The sequence below is a fragment of the Passer domesticus genome, chromosome 4 (assembly GCF_036417665.1).
Source record: "Passer domesticus isolate bPasDom1 chromosome 4, bPasDom1.hap1, whole genome shotgun sequence".
NCBI lineage: Eukaryota > Metazoa > Chordata > Aves > Passeriformes > Passeridae > Passer > Passer domesticus.
Window position 1 is genome coordinate 61374450 of NC_087477.1, and position 18654 is coordinate 61393103.

At 43.2% G+C, this 18654-nt stretch overlaps 2 protein-coding genes across 3 annotated transcripts in view; one reads left to right on the plus strand and one right to left on the minus strand.

Moving 5' to 3' along the window:
* Positions 1 to 789, minus strand: part of UBE2K (ubiquitin conjugating enzyme E2 K) — a 44297-nt gene extending 43508 nt beyond the window's left edge. Inside the window, exon 1 of the mRNA XM_064418372.1 lies at positions 518 to 789. Coding sequence (XP_064274442.1) covers positions 518 to 580 — 63 coding nt within the window. The 5' untranslated portion in view covers positions 581 to 789. The remainder of the gene's footprint in view (positions 1 to 517) is intronic.
* Positions 790 to 1183: 394 nt separating this feature from the next.
* Positions 1184 to 18654, plus strand: part of SMIM14 (small integral membrane protein 14) — a 53034-nt gene continuing 35563 nt past the window's right edge. The window contains exon 1 of one of the 2 annotated variants that reach the window (XM_064418380.1): positions 1184 to 1207. The gene's annotated coding sequence lies outside the window, so the exon portion shown is untranslated. Of the gene's footprint in view, positions 1208 to 16067; positions 16223 to 18654 lie in introns of those variants that run through there. The other variant, XM_064418379.1, reaches the window with a different exon arrangement.

An 18654-nucleotide genomic window follows, 5' to 3' on the forward strand; every position in this document is an offset into this window, starting at 1 on the left:
TGCAGCCTGTGGCACTGGGGTCAGCTGAAGGGGATGTGTGGATCACGTACCCACCTCACCCTCCCCAGGCCGCTCCACGCGTCCCTCCCGTCCCTCCCGGTGCCGCGCGGGCGGACGCGGGAGGGCGCGTGCCGGGGTCCCCGCGGGGGCCGGCCCGGCCCCACCCGCCCCGCTCCGCTCCGCGGCCTCCGGCCTGGCGGCGCTCCCGAGCACCGAGCGCCGGCAGCCCTCGCCGGGGCCGGCCCGCCCAGCCTCTTCGGGCCCTGCCGCCGCGCTTCCTGCGGCCCCCTCCTCCTCCTCCTCCCAACGGCTGGCGGGCCCCGTCTCCCCGGGAATCGCCATTCCCCTCCCAGATGCCGTGGGACGGGCCCACCTCCAGCACGGGGAGGTGGGGCCGAGGGGGGTGCGGGGTCCCCACGAAGGCCGGCGGGGCACCCGCACCGTCCACTGCTGCCCACGCTCACACGGGGAAGGGTGGTGGCGGCGGCGCGCAGGGGGAGGGGGGAGAGCCTCTGACCTCTTCGCTCTTCAGCACCTCCTTGAACTCCCGCTTGATCCTCTGCACCGCGATGTTGGCCATCTCCGCAGCGGGCACCCCTCGCCCCCTCCGCGCCGGGCCCAGCGAGCTCCGCCGCCGCTCCGCTGGAGAACTCCCGGCCCTACCAAAATGGCGCCCGCGCCGAGCATGCGCGAAAGGGCAGCCACCGCTCCTCAGGAGGGGCCGCAGGAGTGCGGCCGGAGCGGCACCGGGGCGGCGGCGGGGCTGGGGGGGCCGTGGCTGGACGCTGCCGGTGGGGCGGCTGCGGCGTGTGGGCTGTGGGCCGCCTCCTTCCCGCTGACCCCGAAGGAAGGATGCGCTGCCCACCTGTGGAGGCGCAGGGGTTCGCCCCGCCGGCCGCCCACCCGCCCGTCCCGGGAGACACCTGCCCGAGCCGCTCGCCCCGTCACGGGCCGGGCGGGCCCGTGGCGAGAGCGTGCGGAGGCACCCCTCAGGCAGAGCCCCGCCGCGGGCGGGCCCCGGGGCACAGCTGAGGCCGTTGTGTCGTCATGGCTCCCGGCCGGCCCTGTACCGGCAGCGGGCTGAGCCCTGAGGCGCCGGGCCGGCGAACGGTGAAGGAGCGCCCTTGGCAAGGCTGGGCCGGCTCCGCAGTAGCGGGAGAAGTGTCTGAGGTGTCGCTGAGGACACAGCTGGCTCACGGAGCAGCTGGTATGTCTGCTGGTGAAGCCCCCGAGCGAAAAGGACTAGGGGGCTCTCACGAAACTTGAGAATCGGCTCACCCGGGCCCACAACAGCGCTTCTCATCTATTTTTTTTCCCCATTATGCTCGGCAGAGAAAAATGTTATTCCTTACACGTCTCTCTCCCAGACCTGCTCCTCGTGCTCTTCCCCCCTCCCTCTGGAGACGCTGGTGCCTCCTCACGCGGGACCAAGGAACTTGCAGGCCCAGAAGCAGGTTACTTAATGGGGACAGTGACAGGAACTGCTTAATTTCACAGATTCTGCTATAATGTTTTAAAAGTAGATTAAAAGGCAAAGGTCAGCCCTGTCTAATGGACATTTTATTGCAGAAGCAAACGTGGGCACCCATGATGCTGCTTCTGTTCTGAAATCCGAAATAGGGAAACAGCAACCATAACTTCTAACCTGAGGTGTATAAAATAAGGTATGTTATCAAGGAGCATAGATTTTCAGAGAATAACATGAGATTGGATTTTGAACTGTTGTTTATTCAGGAACTAGAGGCTTAAAAGACATTAAGGCTTACAGGAACATTTTATAGGGCCGGCCCCCTTTTAAGGGTGCAGTACGGGACAACGTACAACACAGACATTTATCTCAACAAAAGCTGACTTCTGGTAGGGCTGTTATCTGCAACTGCTGTTCATTCACCTCCATTAGTATACACAGCCTTTTGGCTATTATATACACTATAAAGAAAATACAAGCAACAAAAAAAATCAATATTTTTTTAAAATCTGTCAACTATATACAGATGCATACAGTTCTTTTAATGTGTTTCATCTTCCCATGTAGTTTGACTGGAAAAAGCTCATTTTTCTGTAAAAATGTTATACCATGTGCATCTGTTCAACAAATTTTTTTTCAGATGGAAACTTTAAAATGTATCATACAATCCAGTTTTTCAGCTGAGGTTTTCAATACCTTTATGAAAAGGACCATTTTGCAGTAGGCCTGGTTTCTTTTTAATGACTTAATAGTGTGATATTGAACCTTCATTTTCAGAATAATTTAGACAACGGAGTTCCACTGATATGTCTTAAATTCCTTTTGAAGAGGTAGGCCATGGCTTTTCTGTGTCCTTGTTTGTCACCAATACAGAAAGGATGATAACTCTTTTTTGCCTCTTAGATGAAAGTTAGGTTTGTAGTGTGCTGAACAACTATGACTACTATAGACAAAAATAATAAAGGTAGTACATAAAATCTCCTGGTTAAATCCTTCATGTCTTTTCAGACAGCTCACAGAAAGAAGGTAAGCTTCCAATATTCAGATTTTGCTCTGAATGTAGTGGAAAACATGACCTTTATTAAGTGTCAAAATCCTTTGTGTTCCTGTGAGTGTGCTTTTATGTTACAGGTAGTGAACATCCAGTAACAGCTGTGGTAAAGGGCAATGATTTTGTCTGGTTTGTACCTAGGTTCATTTTCATGTGCTCATTTGGATTACAAATGTCAGAGTCTGTTGCTGCAAAAATGAAATTAATATGAATTACTCTATCTCTTTTCCTTGGTATACCCCATTCCTTTTCCTTGTCCTTAAGTAGGCATTTTCCCTCACCTCACAACTGTTTCATATTCACCATAATACTGTGTTAATTTTCTCTTTGCTGAAAGACAGATACAGAAAGGCTTTTTGGCTGGTAGAACAGAGTAGTGGTGAGTTTGGCCAGGATCAAAATCTACACAAAAATCAGTACCTTACATAATCAGCATGTTGGAAGTATCATTTTATACCTCCTATACTGTTTTATACTTTATTATAGTTTACTATTTTACAGAAGATTCTACAGGGTTTTAGGGTAGAACAGGACCATAGACTTTTAGCAGGTGTTTTGGGGTTTGGTTTGGGTTTTGGGGGGAAGCTGGGTTTGTTGTTTTATTTTTGTTTTGTTAGAAAAGATAATGCTTAGACAGAAATTGAGAACATAGCCTCTTTGTGTGATCTCAGGGATTTCCATGTCTGACTCCCTAATATATTTTATAGTATACTGATAAGAAAGCCCTGAATTAAGTTCTGATTAGTCTTTTGCCCTTAGAAAAATCCATACATGATATGTACAGCTGTAGTCCATTGAACATAGCTATTTTTTTAATTAAAAATATTTGTAGTATATATGATTTCAGGAGATAGTTCTTTCATTGACCCTGTCATCATCTTAGTCTCCTACTGAACAACTCTTTCAACAGCAGCTTTCACAAACTGGCTGCAGATTGGTTTATGCTTTTGCTTTTTGGTGTTGATCACAACTAACAGACTGAGAGATACAATTCTGAGTATCTATGCATTGTTTATTATGATTGGCATATTGTTTTGAAAGGTTTCTGGAAGTGGGAGAAGGAGACATAGGTGAAGTTCAAACGATGTAAGGTTATTGCAGGAGGAACGTTGGTAGGGCCAGTGGTTGTAGGGCCTCAGCCTAAGCTCTCAGTATGGAAAGGCTAACAATATTCATTAGCCAATGCTGGGATAACCAAACATCCTAAACACTGTCATTTCCCATGCCATGTGGGAAGTACTGTCTGTCGTGCAACCTATATATAGGAAAGAGTTCCTCACATTTTCATGGAGAAGTGGCTCTGGCTCATGCAAAGTTTGCGCACAATGGACTCGCTGTACATCCAATCTAGCCCCAAGTGCATGGTTCTTCTCTCTGCCTGGGGACTCCAAGATGCTTATGACAGCACTGAGTGCTTTCTGTTCTCCAAGTTAAGATTCTTGGTGAGTTTTTTCTCATTTCCATGTTTTCTGAATGTTATTATTTTCATATCAATATAACATTTTTATAGTAGAATTACTCAGAGAAAATTTGCAATTATTGAGATAGTCCCCTGTGATTAGAGGAAAATAAGATTTTTGAAAACATTAACTTTGCAGTATGCAGCATTCTATTTCTCTTTTACTGTTTTATGTCTTGCATAACAAAACTACCACCTCTTCATCTCGGCTTCTTTAGTTTAGAAAAATCAAAAATGTCAGGCTTGATCTTCTCTCTTTGTTGCTGGAGGATTACTTATTGGAGAGCAAAGCTGTCTCAAGAGAGATGTATATTGATTTCTATCCCTTCAGAAACAGGAGTTGAACCTGTAGCATTTTTAATTCTTATTTTATTTATTTCATGAGATATCCATATAAGGATTAACTTTACAGGCTGTTAGTACTAGTTTATATGCACTTTGCATTTAAATGTTTGCATGCTTATTTATAGTAGTGCTTTATTTTTTTTAAAAAAAAAGCAACAGCTAATATTCATATTACTAGGTTATTCTTAAATTTAACCTTCGTTTTGCACTGAAGGTCCACTTACAGCTCTCTTTCTATGGTCCCAGCTTTTACCAGAGAAATGCAGAAATTGTCTTTTTTGTCTGCATATCATTCAGCACATTTCAGAGAGTAAGAATAAATTTAGCCCACACGTTTATTGTCTGTCATATTGCGTTCCTGTTGTGGCAGCGTCTGGATGATTCAACTTACCTGTTATTAGCGTTATCATAAAAATAACTAACTGGTCGTGCAAGCTGACCGAGTTTCAGGATGTCATCTTAACTTTCCTGTTCCTCCTGTAGGTGTCCATGTCCGGTTCGTGGCCAGGTGTAAGAGTGCCCTCTCCTGGGTGGAGCAGGGCAGTTTGCCTCGCTCGGCTGAGACAGATCCCTCTGTTGGGAAGCTTTCCTTTGTCCAGCCTTAGCTGTGAAGCTGTTGATGAAGAACTTGTAGGAGTTCTGTAGGCAGAAATGCCATAACCAGTAGAACAGAAATTGTTCGGTGTTCAGGAAGAGAGAGGAGGTATTCACTCGAGATGCCTGTGCTTGCTAAATTATACTTTTCATGTTGTTAGCAGATTAAATGTATGTGCATTAAAAGGCAGTAAGGGTTCTGACTAAATATTAGAGTGATGTGAAGTCAGGTTGAATTCATATGATGTAATTCATCTGAATTAATGGAGTTATATCAGACATCAATCTATAGCATAGCAAAGTTTTCATTAAATAATGAATTGGCAGAATTATTTTTTTTTTGTAATTTAATAACACCCTATTGTCCTTCACTTGTTAAGAGCTGTTATTAGAAATTGACAGGACACCCTGGACTTTTCATTAATTTATATTGGTCTGCCAATATCCTCTAAATTAATGTCATATCTGAACACGATGTTTCTAGTATGAAAACCTAGATACAAAGACACCCAATGCTTTTGAGTCTGTTAGCAAAATTACTGGGGTTTTAAGTTTCCACTTTTTTGTGGAAGAGTGATTTTCAACTGAGGGTACATACACCTTGGGGTCCACGGGCCAATTCTTGTGGCTTTATGAGGAAAAAAAAAAAGAGGGGGGAAAAATTAGGTTCAGTTATGAAATAGTTCTTGTAATTTTGCAGGAGCTCCCAAGTTGATTAATATTCTTAATGATCAGGCATCTACCTTGAAACTTTGGCAGCCAAAGACTGACAAGTTGATTACAGGGAATTAGAAGCACTTCTTATAAAGTGTGCTCCTTTCTTCCTATTACAAAAAGAAGATAGCAGTCTTTCTGAGGATCCTTTCAAAATTAAAGTAAGCTGTGAATACAGAAATAGATTTCACAACCTAACATGGCTTTATTAGTAGATGTATGAATATTAGAGTTCTAAGGGAAGAGAGGATTTAACCAATGTTATAAAGAATTTAGTCACCGTGCTCTGTGGCTGGTATACTGTTGTTCACTCAAAAAACATTTACTACCTTGAGTGAAGAATTTGTACCATTTTAAGTATCTTGTGTTATAGTCTCTTAATGTAATAACTTTTAGTATGCTAACAAATCTGTGTAACTTTATTTAATTAAATATTGTGATCTTTCTTTCATAGAAAGGTACAAAAGGGAGTTAGAGCTGCCTTAAAAGGCCAGCTGGACAGCTTTTCCTGGCCAACTGGACATTTTCTTCTCCTCATGGTAGGATTTATGACTGAATAACATTTGCTGCTATTTTAATGACTTCTGGGGCTAAAATCAGATCCAGACTGATACTCAGTAAAGCCTCCATTTATAAAAGTCATCAGGACTGAAGTATATCAGACCTTTTAGCTAGAAGCTTAAATTTGTTGTTCAGTGTAGTGGTAGCCAGGGAAGTGCCTAAATGCAGACATTATGTAAGAGAGAAGGTAAAATGGCATTGATATTTTGAAGTAAATGTTTGGGGGGTGGAGTTAGAGTCTCTTATTAGGATATTTGAATTTGGAATTAGAACTGGAGCAGCAAAAAATTGTGAAGCAGTAATTGAATGAATATGGGAATCCAGAATAAATGAAAAATAAACCCACTTTCTTTGGTAGTGGTCTTTATTGCTAAAATATTTTCATATTCCTAACAATGTAGGAAGCTCACTGTATAAAGAGGTCCAACTGCCATCAGATATATATATATATATATATATATATATAAAATTTGTGTCTCTGGGATGGTTCTACCTGGCTTTCTGTACTTTCCTTTGAGCAGATTGGCAACACTTGTTCAGGGAGTTTATGTTGCAAACTGATCTGCATCACTCCTGTATCTTCTCAGGAGAAAAGGATGAGAGTGGACACCTTTCTTCTTAATGTACACAATTTGAGACACAGAGCAATCAATGCAGGCTGCTGCAGAGATGGATTATGCTCCTGCAGGCAATAGTCTTATGAATAGTTTTATGAGGTGGCTCCACCTCAAAAAAGTTTCCAGCTATAAGAGAATATGCATTAAAGATGTATGAATAACCACAGTATAATACATGAATATATGCAGTAAAATCAGAAAACTACTACAGACCAAGCCATAGAGCCAACATATTCCAGTATACTTTGCATATCAATTGTTAAGAATTTCTCCAATGGTCTCTCTGTTTTGTAAAGCACAGGACTTTTTAGGGATCCTGAAAGGTAGGACCAATAATAAAAAAGCAATCTGGAGCTCTTGAATTCAGTTATTGTTGCTTGATCCAGCAATTTCTGATTCTGAGGTTTTTTGAAAATTGTATCTAGAATTTGAACTTATTTCTAATGATGGCCATTTTGCTAAAATACAGTATAATCTGTTATGATGGGCACCAAATCCACAACTGATGGAAGCCTTTTGGAACTGTCTACAACAAAAATTTACAAAATAGTGAAGTTTGTCAGAGATCATCTAGAAAAAGCTCAGCTGTGACAGATGGGTAATTTATCAGGCTCTGTTGTTGTAGATATGTTGATACCATCCTAAAATAACTGCATTTTGGAGACTAGAACAGTTTTGATTTAGGAAAAAATCTCCAAGTTTTTCTATTAATCTTACTACAGTAGGACAATAATTTAGAGTTAAAGCCTTACATCTAAATCACTACTCAGTGTTTGCACCACGGTTCTGTAAAAAAGTTAATTGAACAGGATTTCAAATCATAGAAACCAGTAAGGGTCAATTCAAGAATGGAAGCCAGGACAATATCATTTGTTGTTTTCCTAACCAGATTGTCTTTAGTTTGTCCACATGGCTAGCAAGAACACTGCACCTGGCAATTTATTAGGATAAAGTCAGGTTAAACAAACAAAGCTCAAACAAACAAAGCTCAAACTGTCCTGTACTGAGTAATGTACAGTTTCCCTGAACACAGCAGATACAAGCCGTTTCTCTGGTCTGTGGATTTCTGCCAGGCATGCAATGTTTCCCAAAGCAGTATCTAGAAAATCCCTACTATTCTGTGTGTCTCTTTTTAGTAATAGCATATGCCTTTGTTTAGATGGAAGATCTAGTTTAGATGTAAGGAGTTTCTTGTCTTGAACATTTTCCTCAAACAAAGGGTAGCAATTATAGCAGTACCATTGAAGTATAATCCATCTCATAAAATTCCCTGTTACAGCTTTCCTATCTTTCTTACAGTGCAAAAAGATCACATGGTGAATTGGAACAAGCTTTTAAAGGCAGTATTCTAGACTGTATCTTTCTTTTCCCAAACAGGGCTTAGTCATACTGGGAAGTATTCAGTTATGCTCTGTGATTGCCTCTTGATTTTGCAGATTCTAACCCTTAAGGATGCCTTGAGAAGGCTGACCTAGAACAGAGACTAGATAGAGTTAAAGAATAAAGTAGTTATTTATTAAAAGACTTAATGGATACACCTTGGGCAGTTTAAGGGCCTAGCCAGGGCTACATCCAAGATGAACCCAAAATGGTCACAAAAATGACTGGTCATGAGGTCTCTCACTTTTAAAAATTCTGGCCCATTTGCATATTGGAGTTAATTGTCCACTTATAGCTTTAGGTTATGAAGTTACATCCTCCTTATTTTCTCTCTTCAGTCCACCTTTGTTTATACTTTTTGGGCCTGGAGCTGGTAACAGTTGTCCTTGGACAAGCTGGAAAAGGATTGTTTTGTCTACCTATCCTGCAAGGAGAACTTGCTAACACTTAGTATGAAGCTCAGAGTTACACACTAAAGCAGCACAGAATCTCAAAAATACAGAAGCTAAAATGTAAGGCATCATTAGTCCTGGGAATATTGTAATATTATGCTGTCGGTCCCTTCCCCAAACACAGAGCAGACATAAAAGGTATTAACTCTCCCAGCAGACTTATTTATAGGTACCATACTATCCCTGTATCTTAATATCACACATTCAAAATAATTTTACTCCCACAGAAATGGCAGTGAAAGCTCTTTGCAGGTGTATCTACTTGCGGGTTCCCTCTCGAGTGGCACAGTATCACAGAATTACAGGGTCAAGGTTGGAAGGGGCCTCTTGAGATCTCTAGACCACCCTTCCTGTCCAAGCGGGGTCAGCCAGAGCAAGTTGCCTTGCCAGGACCATGTCCATTTGAATATCTCTATGGATATGAGATACCACCACAGCCCTTCTGGGCAGCCAATACCAATGTTCATCATCAGTTAGCATCAGAAAAAAATAAGTGGTTTCTTATGTTTAGCTCTTGTCCTGTCACTGGGCACCATTGTGAAAGGACTGGCTACCTCAGTATTTTCTCTACAAAGGAGTTGGACTTCAGCTATAATACAGCTTCAGCTTCCAATCTTTCCATCCTTTTTTTTTCAGTAATTACCTTCAGTTTTAGAGATGTCATCTATGTCTAATGATTACCTTAGTAGCTTAACAAAAGGTAACCACAAGAACCTGTTTAAACACCAAACATGTAAATTCATACTTTCAAACACCCAAAAGGTTTCCCTCAATCTGTGTGGTGTTTTTGCAAAATTTATGAACTGTGAAGTGTGAGTTGAATTGAATTACATAACCCCCTGCCATGGGTGACACCTTCCACTAGACCAGGTTACTCAGGGCCCTATTCAACCTGGCCTTGAGCACTTCCCGGGATGTGGCAGCCACAGCTTCTCTGGGCAATCTGTTCCAGTGCCTCACCATCCTCACCGTAAAAGAATTTTAATCCTAATAAACCCATTGTTAAAAGTCTCTCCAGCCTTCTTGTACCCTTTTAGGTACTGGAAGGACACAATAAAGTCTCCCAGAGCCCCAGATCTCAGCTGTTCCTCATAGGAGAGGTGCTCCATCCTTCTGATCATCTTTGTGGCTCTCCTGTGGACTCATTCCAAGAGGTCCATGTCCCTCTTATGTTACAGGACCCAAAGCTGGATACAGTATTCCAGGTGGGGTCTCACAGGAGCACAGTAGAGGGGATGAATCGTGTCCCTTGACCTACAGACCACGCTTTTGATGCAACCCAGGATACATCTGGCTTTCTGGGCTGCAAGTGCACATTGCTGGATCATGTCCAGCCTCTCATCCACCAGCACTTCCAAGTTCTTCTCAGCAGGGCTGCTCTCAACCCATTCTCCTCACAGCCTGTATTTGTCCTTGGGGTTGCCTTAACTCATGTGCAGGACCTTGCACTTGGCCTTGTTGAATTTCATGAGGTTCACACAGGCCCACCTCGCAAGTCTCTCAAGGTCGCTCAGGATGACATCCCTTCCCTCCCGTGTGTTGTTCACACCACTCAGCTTAGTGTTGTCAGCAAACTTGCTGAGGGTGTACTACAGAAGAATCCTTTTTTCCTGACCAGACAGTATTGTCAAGTTCTGTAAAGTCTAATTTTCTTTCTTACACTACACCACTTGTAGGGTTTGGAGCTCCTCTTCAAAAGGTGTGACATACTACAGCAAACATCCAGCTGCATCATACCACATCATCAAACAAAATTTGCTCAAAAGCGAATGTGCACAAGTGAAAACCCTAGCATTATGTCTATAGAGATCTTGCCCAGCTGAGAGAGCAGTCATTTCTTGTACACTTGTCAATACTCATGTTCTAATATCCAAAGTAAAAGGCATGGTTGAATGTGCTACAGAAACCAGAGTATCACTTACAGTGATAACAGATCAGATTGTTTTTCCAACAATATGATTTAGTTCTCTGTAGTCCATACAGAGATGCTGCCACATTTTATGTGATAGAATACTGATCTTCAAGTGCTGACTGGCAGAGTTATGCCTTTTGATACACCTCCTCAGTGACACATTAAATCTCTTCTCTTCTTGCTATATCTTTTTTATTAGTAAATAATGCCTTGGCTTTTTAATGGATGGTACTCTTAAATTTCAGTCATATACCAAATACTTAATACTAACTGTAAACTGCATATATCCATTTCAGATCAGAATAATTTCCAGTTCATGACCAGAAAATTTAAATTCATTGCTGCTCCTTAGTTATTTCTAGTAAAGTGTTTTTAAAAATCCTTTGGGATCTTGTTTTCATTTTCTCTTCTCACTTCTGCACCTAATATCAAATCTGCTTGCTTGCATTTTAGCTTGTGGTTTGTCTATCAGATTCAGCTTCTTCTATTAGGCATTCACTTGGAAATGAAGAGGGATTCATTTTTATTTCAAGTCTGTGAGAACTGTAACAGTTGAGGGCTCTGACTCATGTTCAGAGGCATTTTGAGACTAAATGCTGAAATGGCTCTGAACATAGAGGGTGACATGAGATGTGTTTTTCCCAAGTGGCAGCAGTTTTCAGATGAATATAGCAACGTTAGCTGCTGGTAAATTTATGGCTGCAGATAGCTTATGTGAACTACAGTTGCTTATGAAGCAGTTCACTCTGTTTCTCATCTTTTCTTTGCAGGAAAGCCACCACAGTTGAGCAGCTGCTATTTTGATTTCTGCTCCAGAGAAAAACCGATTTTTTAAGGTTATAGCAGTGTTGGTTCACTTAGACCACATTTTTAGAAGAGACTGGCCAAAGCAATTGTAAAATAATGTTCCAAATACTGACTGGATAATTATCAACAAAATTTAGTGGACTATTAACTTATGTGGTTACTGAGAACATAGTATTTTAATACTACAGAACCATTTCAGCCTAATTCAGAGTTACCAGTGAGTGTCATCATTAACAATTTAGTGTCTCAGGACTTAATCCTCTATTTTTAAATTGCTTTTTGCAAGCCTAACCTTATAAGCATCCCAACTGGCCTGCTTGCATTTCATAGTTACTCTAAATTACTAGTCATTATTCTAGTTAAGTGTAAAATAATCCTTGTCATCCCCTCAACTTCAGATTTCCTTCATCCATTTCATAGTTTGGAAAACTTCACTGGGCAGCTGTGGTCTGGCAGCATTGCAGCAATCCTTTGTGGTCATTTTCCCTAGACTGTGGCTAATTGATCCCAAAAGTCTGTGTTGCTGTGTTGATGCTTCCGGAGCTCAAACGATCCTCCACAGATCCTCTGACAATTTCACTGGAGTTTCTTGTTTCCACTGAGCCATATTTTTTCTGTGAGTTCTGACAATTGCAGTTGAGTGTTTGTTAAGTTCAGATCTGCACATGACAGAAAATCTGGCAGTATCAGTTCGGTTCAGTGGTGATTACATGAGTAAATATTGGTAAAATTAACATAAGTACACAATATAGTCTTTGTGCCAGCCAATTCACAGGCTTGCTGCCTAGTGCCCCAAAGTGCTTTTCAATTCGCCAGAGCTTTGTGAGATGCCAGCCCAGCTGAATTCTAGGAATGCTTGCAGGCAACTTTTTTAAAGACTTGGCTCCTTTTCCCAAAATTAGATTTCCTTTTCCAAAAATCCCAGTGTTGCTGCCCAAAGGCCTCTCTTACCTTGGTGCTACAAGGATATTTAATAATTTTTCCTTTCCGCTTCCTAGGTGCCATTTTCAGACTATTTTGCAGACCTCTTACAAATGGTTCTTTGGTATCAAAATTTGTAGCAGAGTTTCCTGCAGATTCCTTCTTAGAACAGCATTATCTACTTATTATGAACTGCATACAAGAAAAGAGGGAGCAGGCAGAAAAGGAGTTACATTAGGAGGATTTGTCCCATTTCTAGGTCATTTTTCAGATCTGATGAAACTGCATGAATTGCAGATGAACAATTTCCACTCCACAGAGTACCTGGATGTCAGCAATACAATGCCTAGTGACATGACTTATGCAGCAAAGATGAAAAGAACATCAGCAGAAAAAGAAACTTGAGAATGGGAAAAGTAATGTTCTTGGGTATCTGTAAACAAGCTCATTCATTATTTGGCAAGTTAGATCACCAACATGAATCCTCCTTTACCATTGCCTACTGAGGTAGAAAAGTTGAAAGCTAGCACTGTCATGTGGAATGTAACACCTGCCTGTTGCTTTACAAAATGCCCAAGACATACTACTTTTAGATTATGGATGTAGAGAATGTATAGTAACTTTTGCTCAACTTCCACCCTCCTCCATTGTAAAGGGTTTTGGTAGAAGGAATATTACCATCCTCTGCTCTTTAATCAGTTGTCTTCATAGTTTTAGTTTGGCAGTGGGCAGCACAATTCTTTTAGTGTGCCAAAATCAGTAGATTCACCATTCTATCCCTGTTACTATCTGATTTTGAATGCATCTCATGGCTTTGTTCCTACAGTAGTCTACACCGCTGTTTTCATCATAGTTTGACTGCCAGAATGGAGACTTCATAGAGTGAGTTGAAAATAGCCTCCGTATCAGGATCTTGTTTTACTGCTGTATTGTGCACTAAATTTGTGAGTGTAAGGGGGAGCAGATGGCTGAAGTCTGGGAGTAGGAAGCTGAGATAGAATCAGTGCCTGCTATGCCTTGTTCATTTGCCCGTGGGAACCAGGAGGGCCAAATTCTGAGAGATGCTCTGGCAGAATGTTTTATGTAAAATACCCAGCTACTTTCTGCTTACCTGTATGTTCTTGCTGATTTGAAAGCAATAAGCTTATACATTGTTTCTCTTGCTCCTGGTGTCTACTTTCTGTGGTTCCTGTTGCCTGCCCCTCTTCCTTGACAGTTCATCCTCTGAAGTTTCATACATGAGGATAATCCTTTCACAAATCCATCCTTCATTAGGCGCATCAGCTTCTCATATTTCCAAATATGCAAATGGAAACATATATGCTGAACAAAGAAAAATAATCAGGAAAACAATGGCTTTTTTGCTGTCAAAAGACAGTGCAAATAATGCAGGATACTGGAAAAAAAGTCTCAGCTTTTTACTGAGACCAGGTAAGTAAAACTATTTTCAGATATGCTGAGCTTTGCAGCACACAACATGGGTGAAGAAATGAGAGTAGGGAGGGGTAGCTTTATCTCACCCAGCGGGGCTGGCTGGCCAGCCAGGTAGTGCTGCTTGCACAGCTCTTCAAGGCACAATTACAAGACATTACCAGATATAATGCGAGTACCTGGATGGGGTGATGTGAGAAATGAGCCAGAAAGATATCATGCACTGAGGCCTCAGGAGGCTGCATTTGATTCAAAGTGAGGAAGACATCTGAGCTCTAGCTGTGCCACCACCACATACTGCTTTCTTGTAGATCACTCAGTTGTCATCACTCTCAACTCCTGCTTCTCCTATATAGACTCTTTGCAGGCTCATTTCTGACAAGGCATCTCATGCTTCTGGTCCAGCTCACTTAGTCTTGCCCTTCCAGTTCTAGGTTGTTCAAATTTAGTTCTCCAAGAATGAATCACTGAGATTCTCTCATCAGTTTCAATGGTTCCTCCAAATATGCCTGCTATCATTTTAGCAACTGCTGTTTGACATTGTCCAAAAGCTGTTTGGCAAGAAAATAGAAGTGTTTGGCATTTCTGTCTCAGCTTGGCAGAAGGAACCCTCCTCTCTGCTATTGTGCAATTGGCATTTCTCTCCTCTCTTGTTTGAATCAGGACTAATGATAAGCTGTATTTGGTTTGGGGATTTCAGGATCTCAGATCCATCTTCTAGAACAATGGCTAGCCCTGTGTATGAGGTGTGGGAGACACATAGGCAGGACTGGTTAATGGCATTGAGAAGCTGCCTTTGCTTGTTTCAAGGGTGGCTTGCTCCTGGTGAAGGGTTAGGAGAATGGCTGTGGGAGAGCTGGAAGGAAGGATCCAGCTAACAGTTGATCATTCTTCCTATGACTACCCTCTGACACCATTGTCTAGGTTAGCTTAGTGTTTGGCCAGGACAGCCAAAGTAAACTTCAAGGCAAGCATGCTTTGATATTGCTGATGTTCATGGTTCCTGTTGCAGTCCAAACTCCTGAACAGGCTGTAAAGAAACCTGTTCTCCCGGGAAACATTGAAGGGATATAGTTTCATACTTCCAAATTAAAGATAAGTTTTAACATTCCTAGTGCCTTACCAGAGTCTTAGTTCCCTGGATTGAGGTAAACAAGATGATACAAGTTCTGCATATCATAGCTTTTTTGTGTGATGGTCTGGCTTTGTGTCAGTCCCATGCCTCCCTTTTCAGTATTGCCACTGCTTAGTTGGGTGCTAAGACAAGAGAAAGGACTAAAACATGGGAAACAAGAGGCAAGATGCACAGTAAATCAGGACTGTGTGGCATTGCTACACAAAGGCAGCCTACCTCCTGACTCAGAAGTGAAATGGGTATGTCCAGGGCCAGCCCTAACCAGGAAGAGTTAGTCTACCTGCATCTTTCAGAGTGGTGTCTCTGTGCACCAGTGATGGTTGGACATGCAAGGCTGCCAACCAGCAGTGCATCCAAGACTTGGCAAAATAGCATAGGCTAGACTCCCAAATTTAGGAAAACACTTTCAGAAAAAAAAAAAATGTTGCCACTAAAGGAGGCTTGAAAACCCCATGACAACTGCAAATAGTAACGAGAACAGCCATGTGTGGGTCACATATGTGTGGCTATGCAGCACTGCTCAGGGGTACCAAATGGAGAGCACTTTCAACTTCTATCCAACCCTCCCTTCTCACTCTAGTTGCAGTACTGTCCTTTTTTCTGGGCTTGGAGGGGGTAAGACAGCCTTGGAAATATTGGAGGACAAGATTTTCTTCCCTGTATAATCCCCACTGCATTATTGCATGGCATCAGTGTCTCCCAAGACAGGATGTGGTCCATCTTTCGGTATTGGGAGTATGACACTCCCTCTCCTTGGCTGACTGAGAAGCCACCATCTGATTTTCCTTTCTAATTTCATTCACAACATCTAAATACCTATTTTGATGCATGCTTTAATTGCTTAGAAGCCCGTGAGTTAGGAGCTCCTGAACAGGCTTTAAATTTCAAGATGAGAAATTACCCTGTACATTCCCTCACCCTCCGCTGAGGATGGCTGGGGCCAGGCGGCCGAAGTGACCGCGTTTGTGCCGGGGGTGCGGAGCCCTGGCCGCGGGGGCTGTGGCGGACCCCCAGGCACACCTGGCCCTACAGCAGCCCTGTCCCTGCGTCCTCTCCGCTCTGACCTAGCGGAGCATTATTTTATGGCCGCCGCGTTGTTCGGCACTGCGGCCCCCGAGCGCGGCCCGGGACGCGGCCGGCCCTGCCCCAGCCGGGCTCGGGCTCCCGTGCCGGGCGGAGGGCTGGGAGCGGGGGGCGGGACCGCGCGGCGCCGCCCCGGCCCCGCCGCCGCCGGGAGCCGGCAGATCCGGGTCTCGTGGCGCGGGCTGACGTGTGAGCCGGCCCGAGCCGCGGGGCCGAGCCGCGGGGCCGCCCCTGCCCGCCCGGCCGCCCTGCCCCCGCCCCCGCAGCCCTCCGCGACGGCGGCCGGAGAACGGTGAGCGGGGCCGCCGTGCCGGGGCCGGGAGGGCGCGGGCTGGCGGCGGCCGGGGGTCTGCGCGGACATCCCCGCCCGACCCTCCGGCCGCCGGGCGCGGCCAGGGCCGGGGAGTGGCGGCGGAGCCCCGGTGGGGGCTGCGGGGTAACTTCAAGCCTGTTGAAGTGCAGGGACGTCCCCGCCGCCGGGCGCTTCCCCGGGTGCCGGGGAACGTAAACACCGGGAGAGCCGGAGCCTCTCCGCTCGGTGTCAGGCAGCTCTCCTTCTTTTCCAGACCAGAGAAACGTCGGCTTGTCTTCTTATCAGCTGGTCTGATTGTGGTTTTTCTGGTTATTGGGGATTTTAATGTGAAGTGGCACTCTTCTGTCGATTTTCTGTTTTTCCTTAAAGGAGCTCAGTCTGATACTTTGAGCCAAAGAGGTTTAGGTTTTTCTCTTTAAAAGAAGCTGGCAGTGGCGTGCAGACACCAGGATATGTGCTCCCAGGCTGCTCCCTGCTTTACGAACAGAGTGCAGCTGAAGTCGGAGAGATGAAACAATGTCATGTGAAAGATAATCTCGGGAATAGGACGGTATCACACTGCTGTTAATTTAGTAAAGATTGGGTTGCTGCCAGGAGCTCATAATGTATGCTCGAATATGTGATTCCTAGGGAATCAGTGAAGAAGGGGTATATTGGCCTTGAAGGGCACAAGATAGGGTTCTTTCTCTGCTTCTGCCACTGTGCTGGGTTCCCCAGCTGTCCTGCCCTGCAGCTCATCCGCTGCCTTCCATGGCAGTTCTGAGGCCTTGGCTAACCAGTGTGAATGTGGTGCGAGACCTACATCAAAAACTTTGGTTTCTCGACAAACACCTGTTTGCCTAGTCAAGAGTCTTCAGGTTTGCCTTTTAGATTGTATACTGTTTGTGTTTGAAGATTGTCTGAACATCCAGATCTACGCAGATAGATAAGTCTTGAAAACCAACTCCCGTTTTTGGAGGCAAGGGCAATCTAACATTCGGGTCTTAATAGCATTTTACGTTAATGTTGTTAGTGTGCCTACTGGGGAAGGTGTGTATCTTTAGTGAGTGTTAATGGGTTATGTATTAGAAGTATTTAAATGCTTAGCCATTAGTGTGCTATTCACCTTTACTCATTTACTTTACATTCCAAAAGCAGACATAAGTTCAAAAAAACTTATGATGAGATGAGTTTTACTTTTTTATTTCTTCCTATATCCTTGATAATTTCATCCTGTGACTCAATGAGATGAAAGAAATCAGTCTTTGATTTTAAAAAGTGACTGTTGCTGACAGTGAGGCTTGAAGTGGTAGAAGCAGTTTGCAACATGAAATGAATTATAATGTTAGCAGTCATTAGTTGGTTCACTTCTAACCTCTGTTCTCTCCCATACCACTGTGGTGGGTAAGTCAAACATCTTTGGTTCTTTTTGCCCTTTGTAAAAGACAAGATTTACAGTGTTTGCCTAACTCCCAAGTAGTACAGAGTTGTGTATTTTAAATAATTTAAGATTGTTTTGTATAAGGAGCCAAGTTATACTGGATGTGTTAGTGGTAATTCCACATTGTCCTGTTGCACGTGCTTCTCGGACCAGCAGGGACAACCCTGACCCACTGGGGACCACAAGCCCCCGTCTGCTGTAGAACCAAGATGATGGTAGGAGCAGTTGTGTAGCTCTGGTGGATCTTTTTTTAGCCTGGTTGGATACTATTTTGCTGACTAGAGAAATAAATATAATAGACAAGGTTCTATGATATTCTTTATATTGTGCACATTGTGGTGGTTTTGCAACACCTTACATAAACCACAATCAAGTCCATTAAGTTCCAAACTGCATGGCCCAGTTACATGAGCAATATTCTGCAGTTCATGTTATTTTATTCTAAGGGAAAAATGAGAATAATACAATTGTTATTAAATAAGTATTTTGCATTTAAAACAATTCATTGTGCGTCAATAATTTTTAAACTATTTTACCTGCTTTCAAAAAGTTGGTATTTAGTTTTGGAGAAAGTTAGTTTCTAACTGACTTCTGGTTTTGTTATTAACTTCTCATTTCCTACTTTCATATATTTAAACTTCAGAATAAGTGGTGTGTGAATGTTATTTGCATAACAGATGTGTAATAAAACTACGTACGTTTAAAATTTTCCCTCCTAGATATTATGGGTATTTCACATACATTCTTACAGACCAAGTTTTGTCTCTGCCGAAGTTTGACATGCCAAAATTTCACCTAACAACATCATGAGACTTCACAGGGCCAGCACAATGAAAGTAGCAAGATCTTCTCTTCTGATAAAAGCATATGGCATATGGACAGCCAATGTCACAGTGCCCTGACAATACAAAGTATCAAATTCTTACTCGCTATGTTTTGAACATTTATCAGATTCCTCTTGACAACAAACATGAAAATAAATATTTGTAAA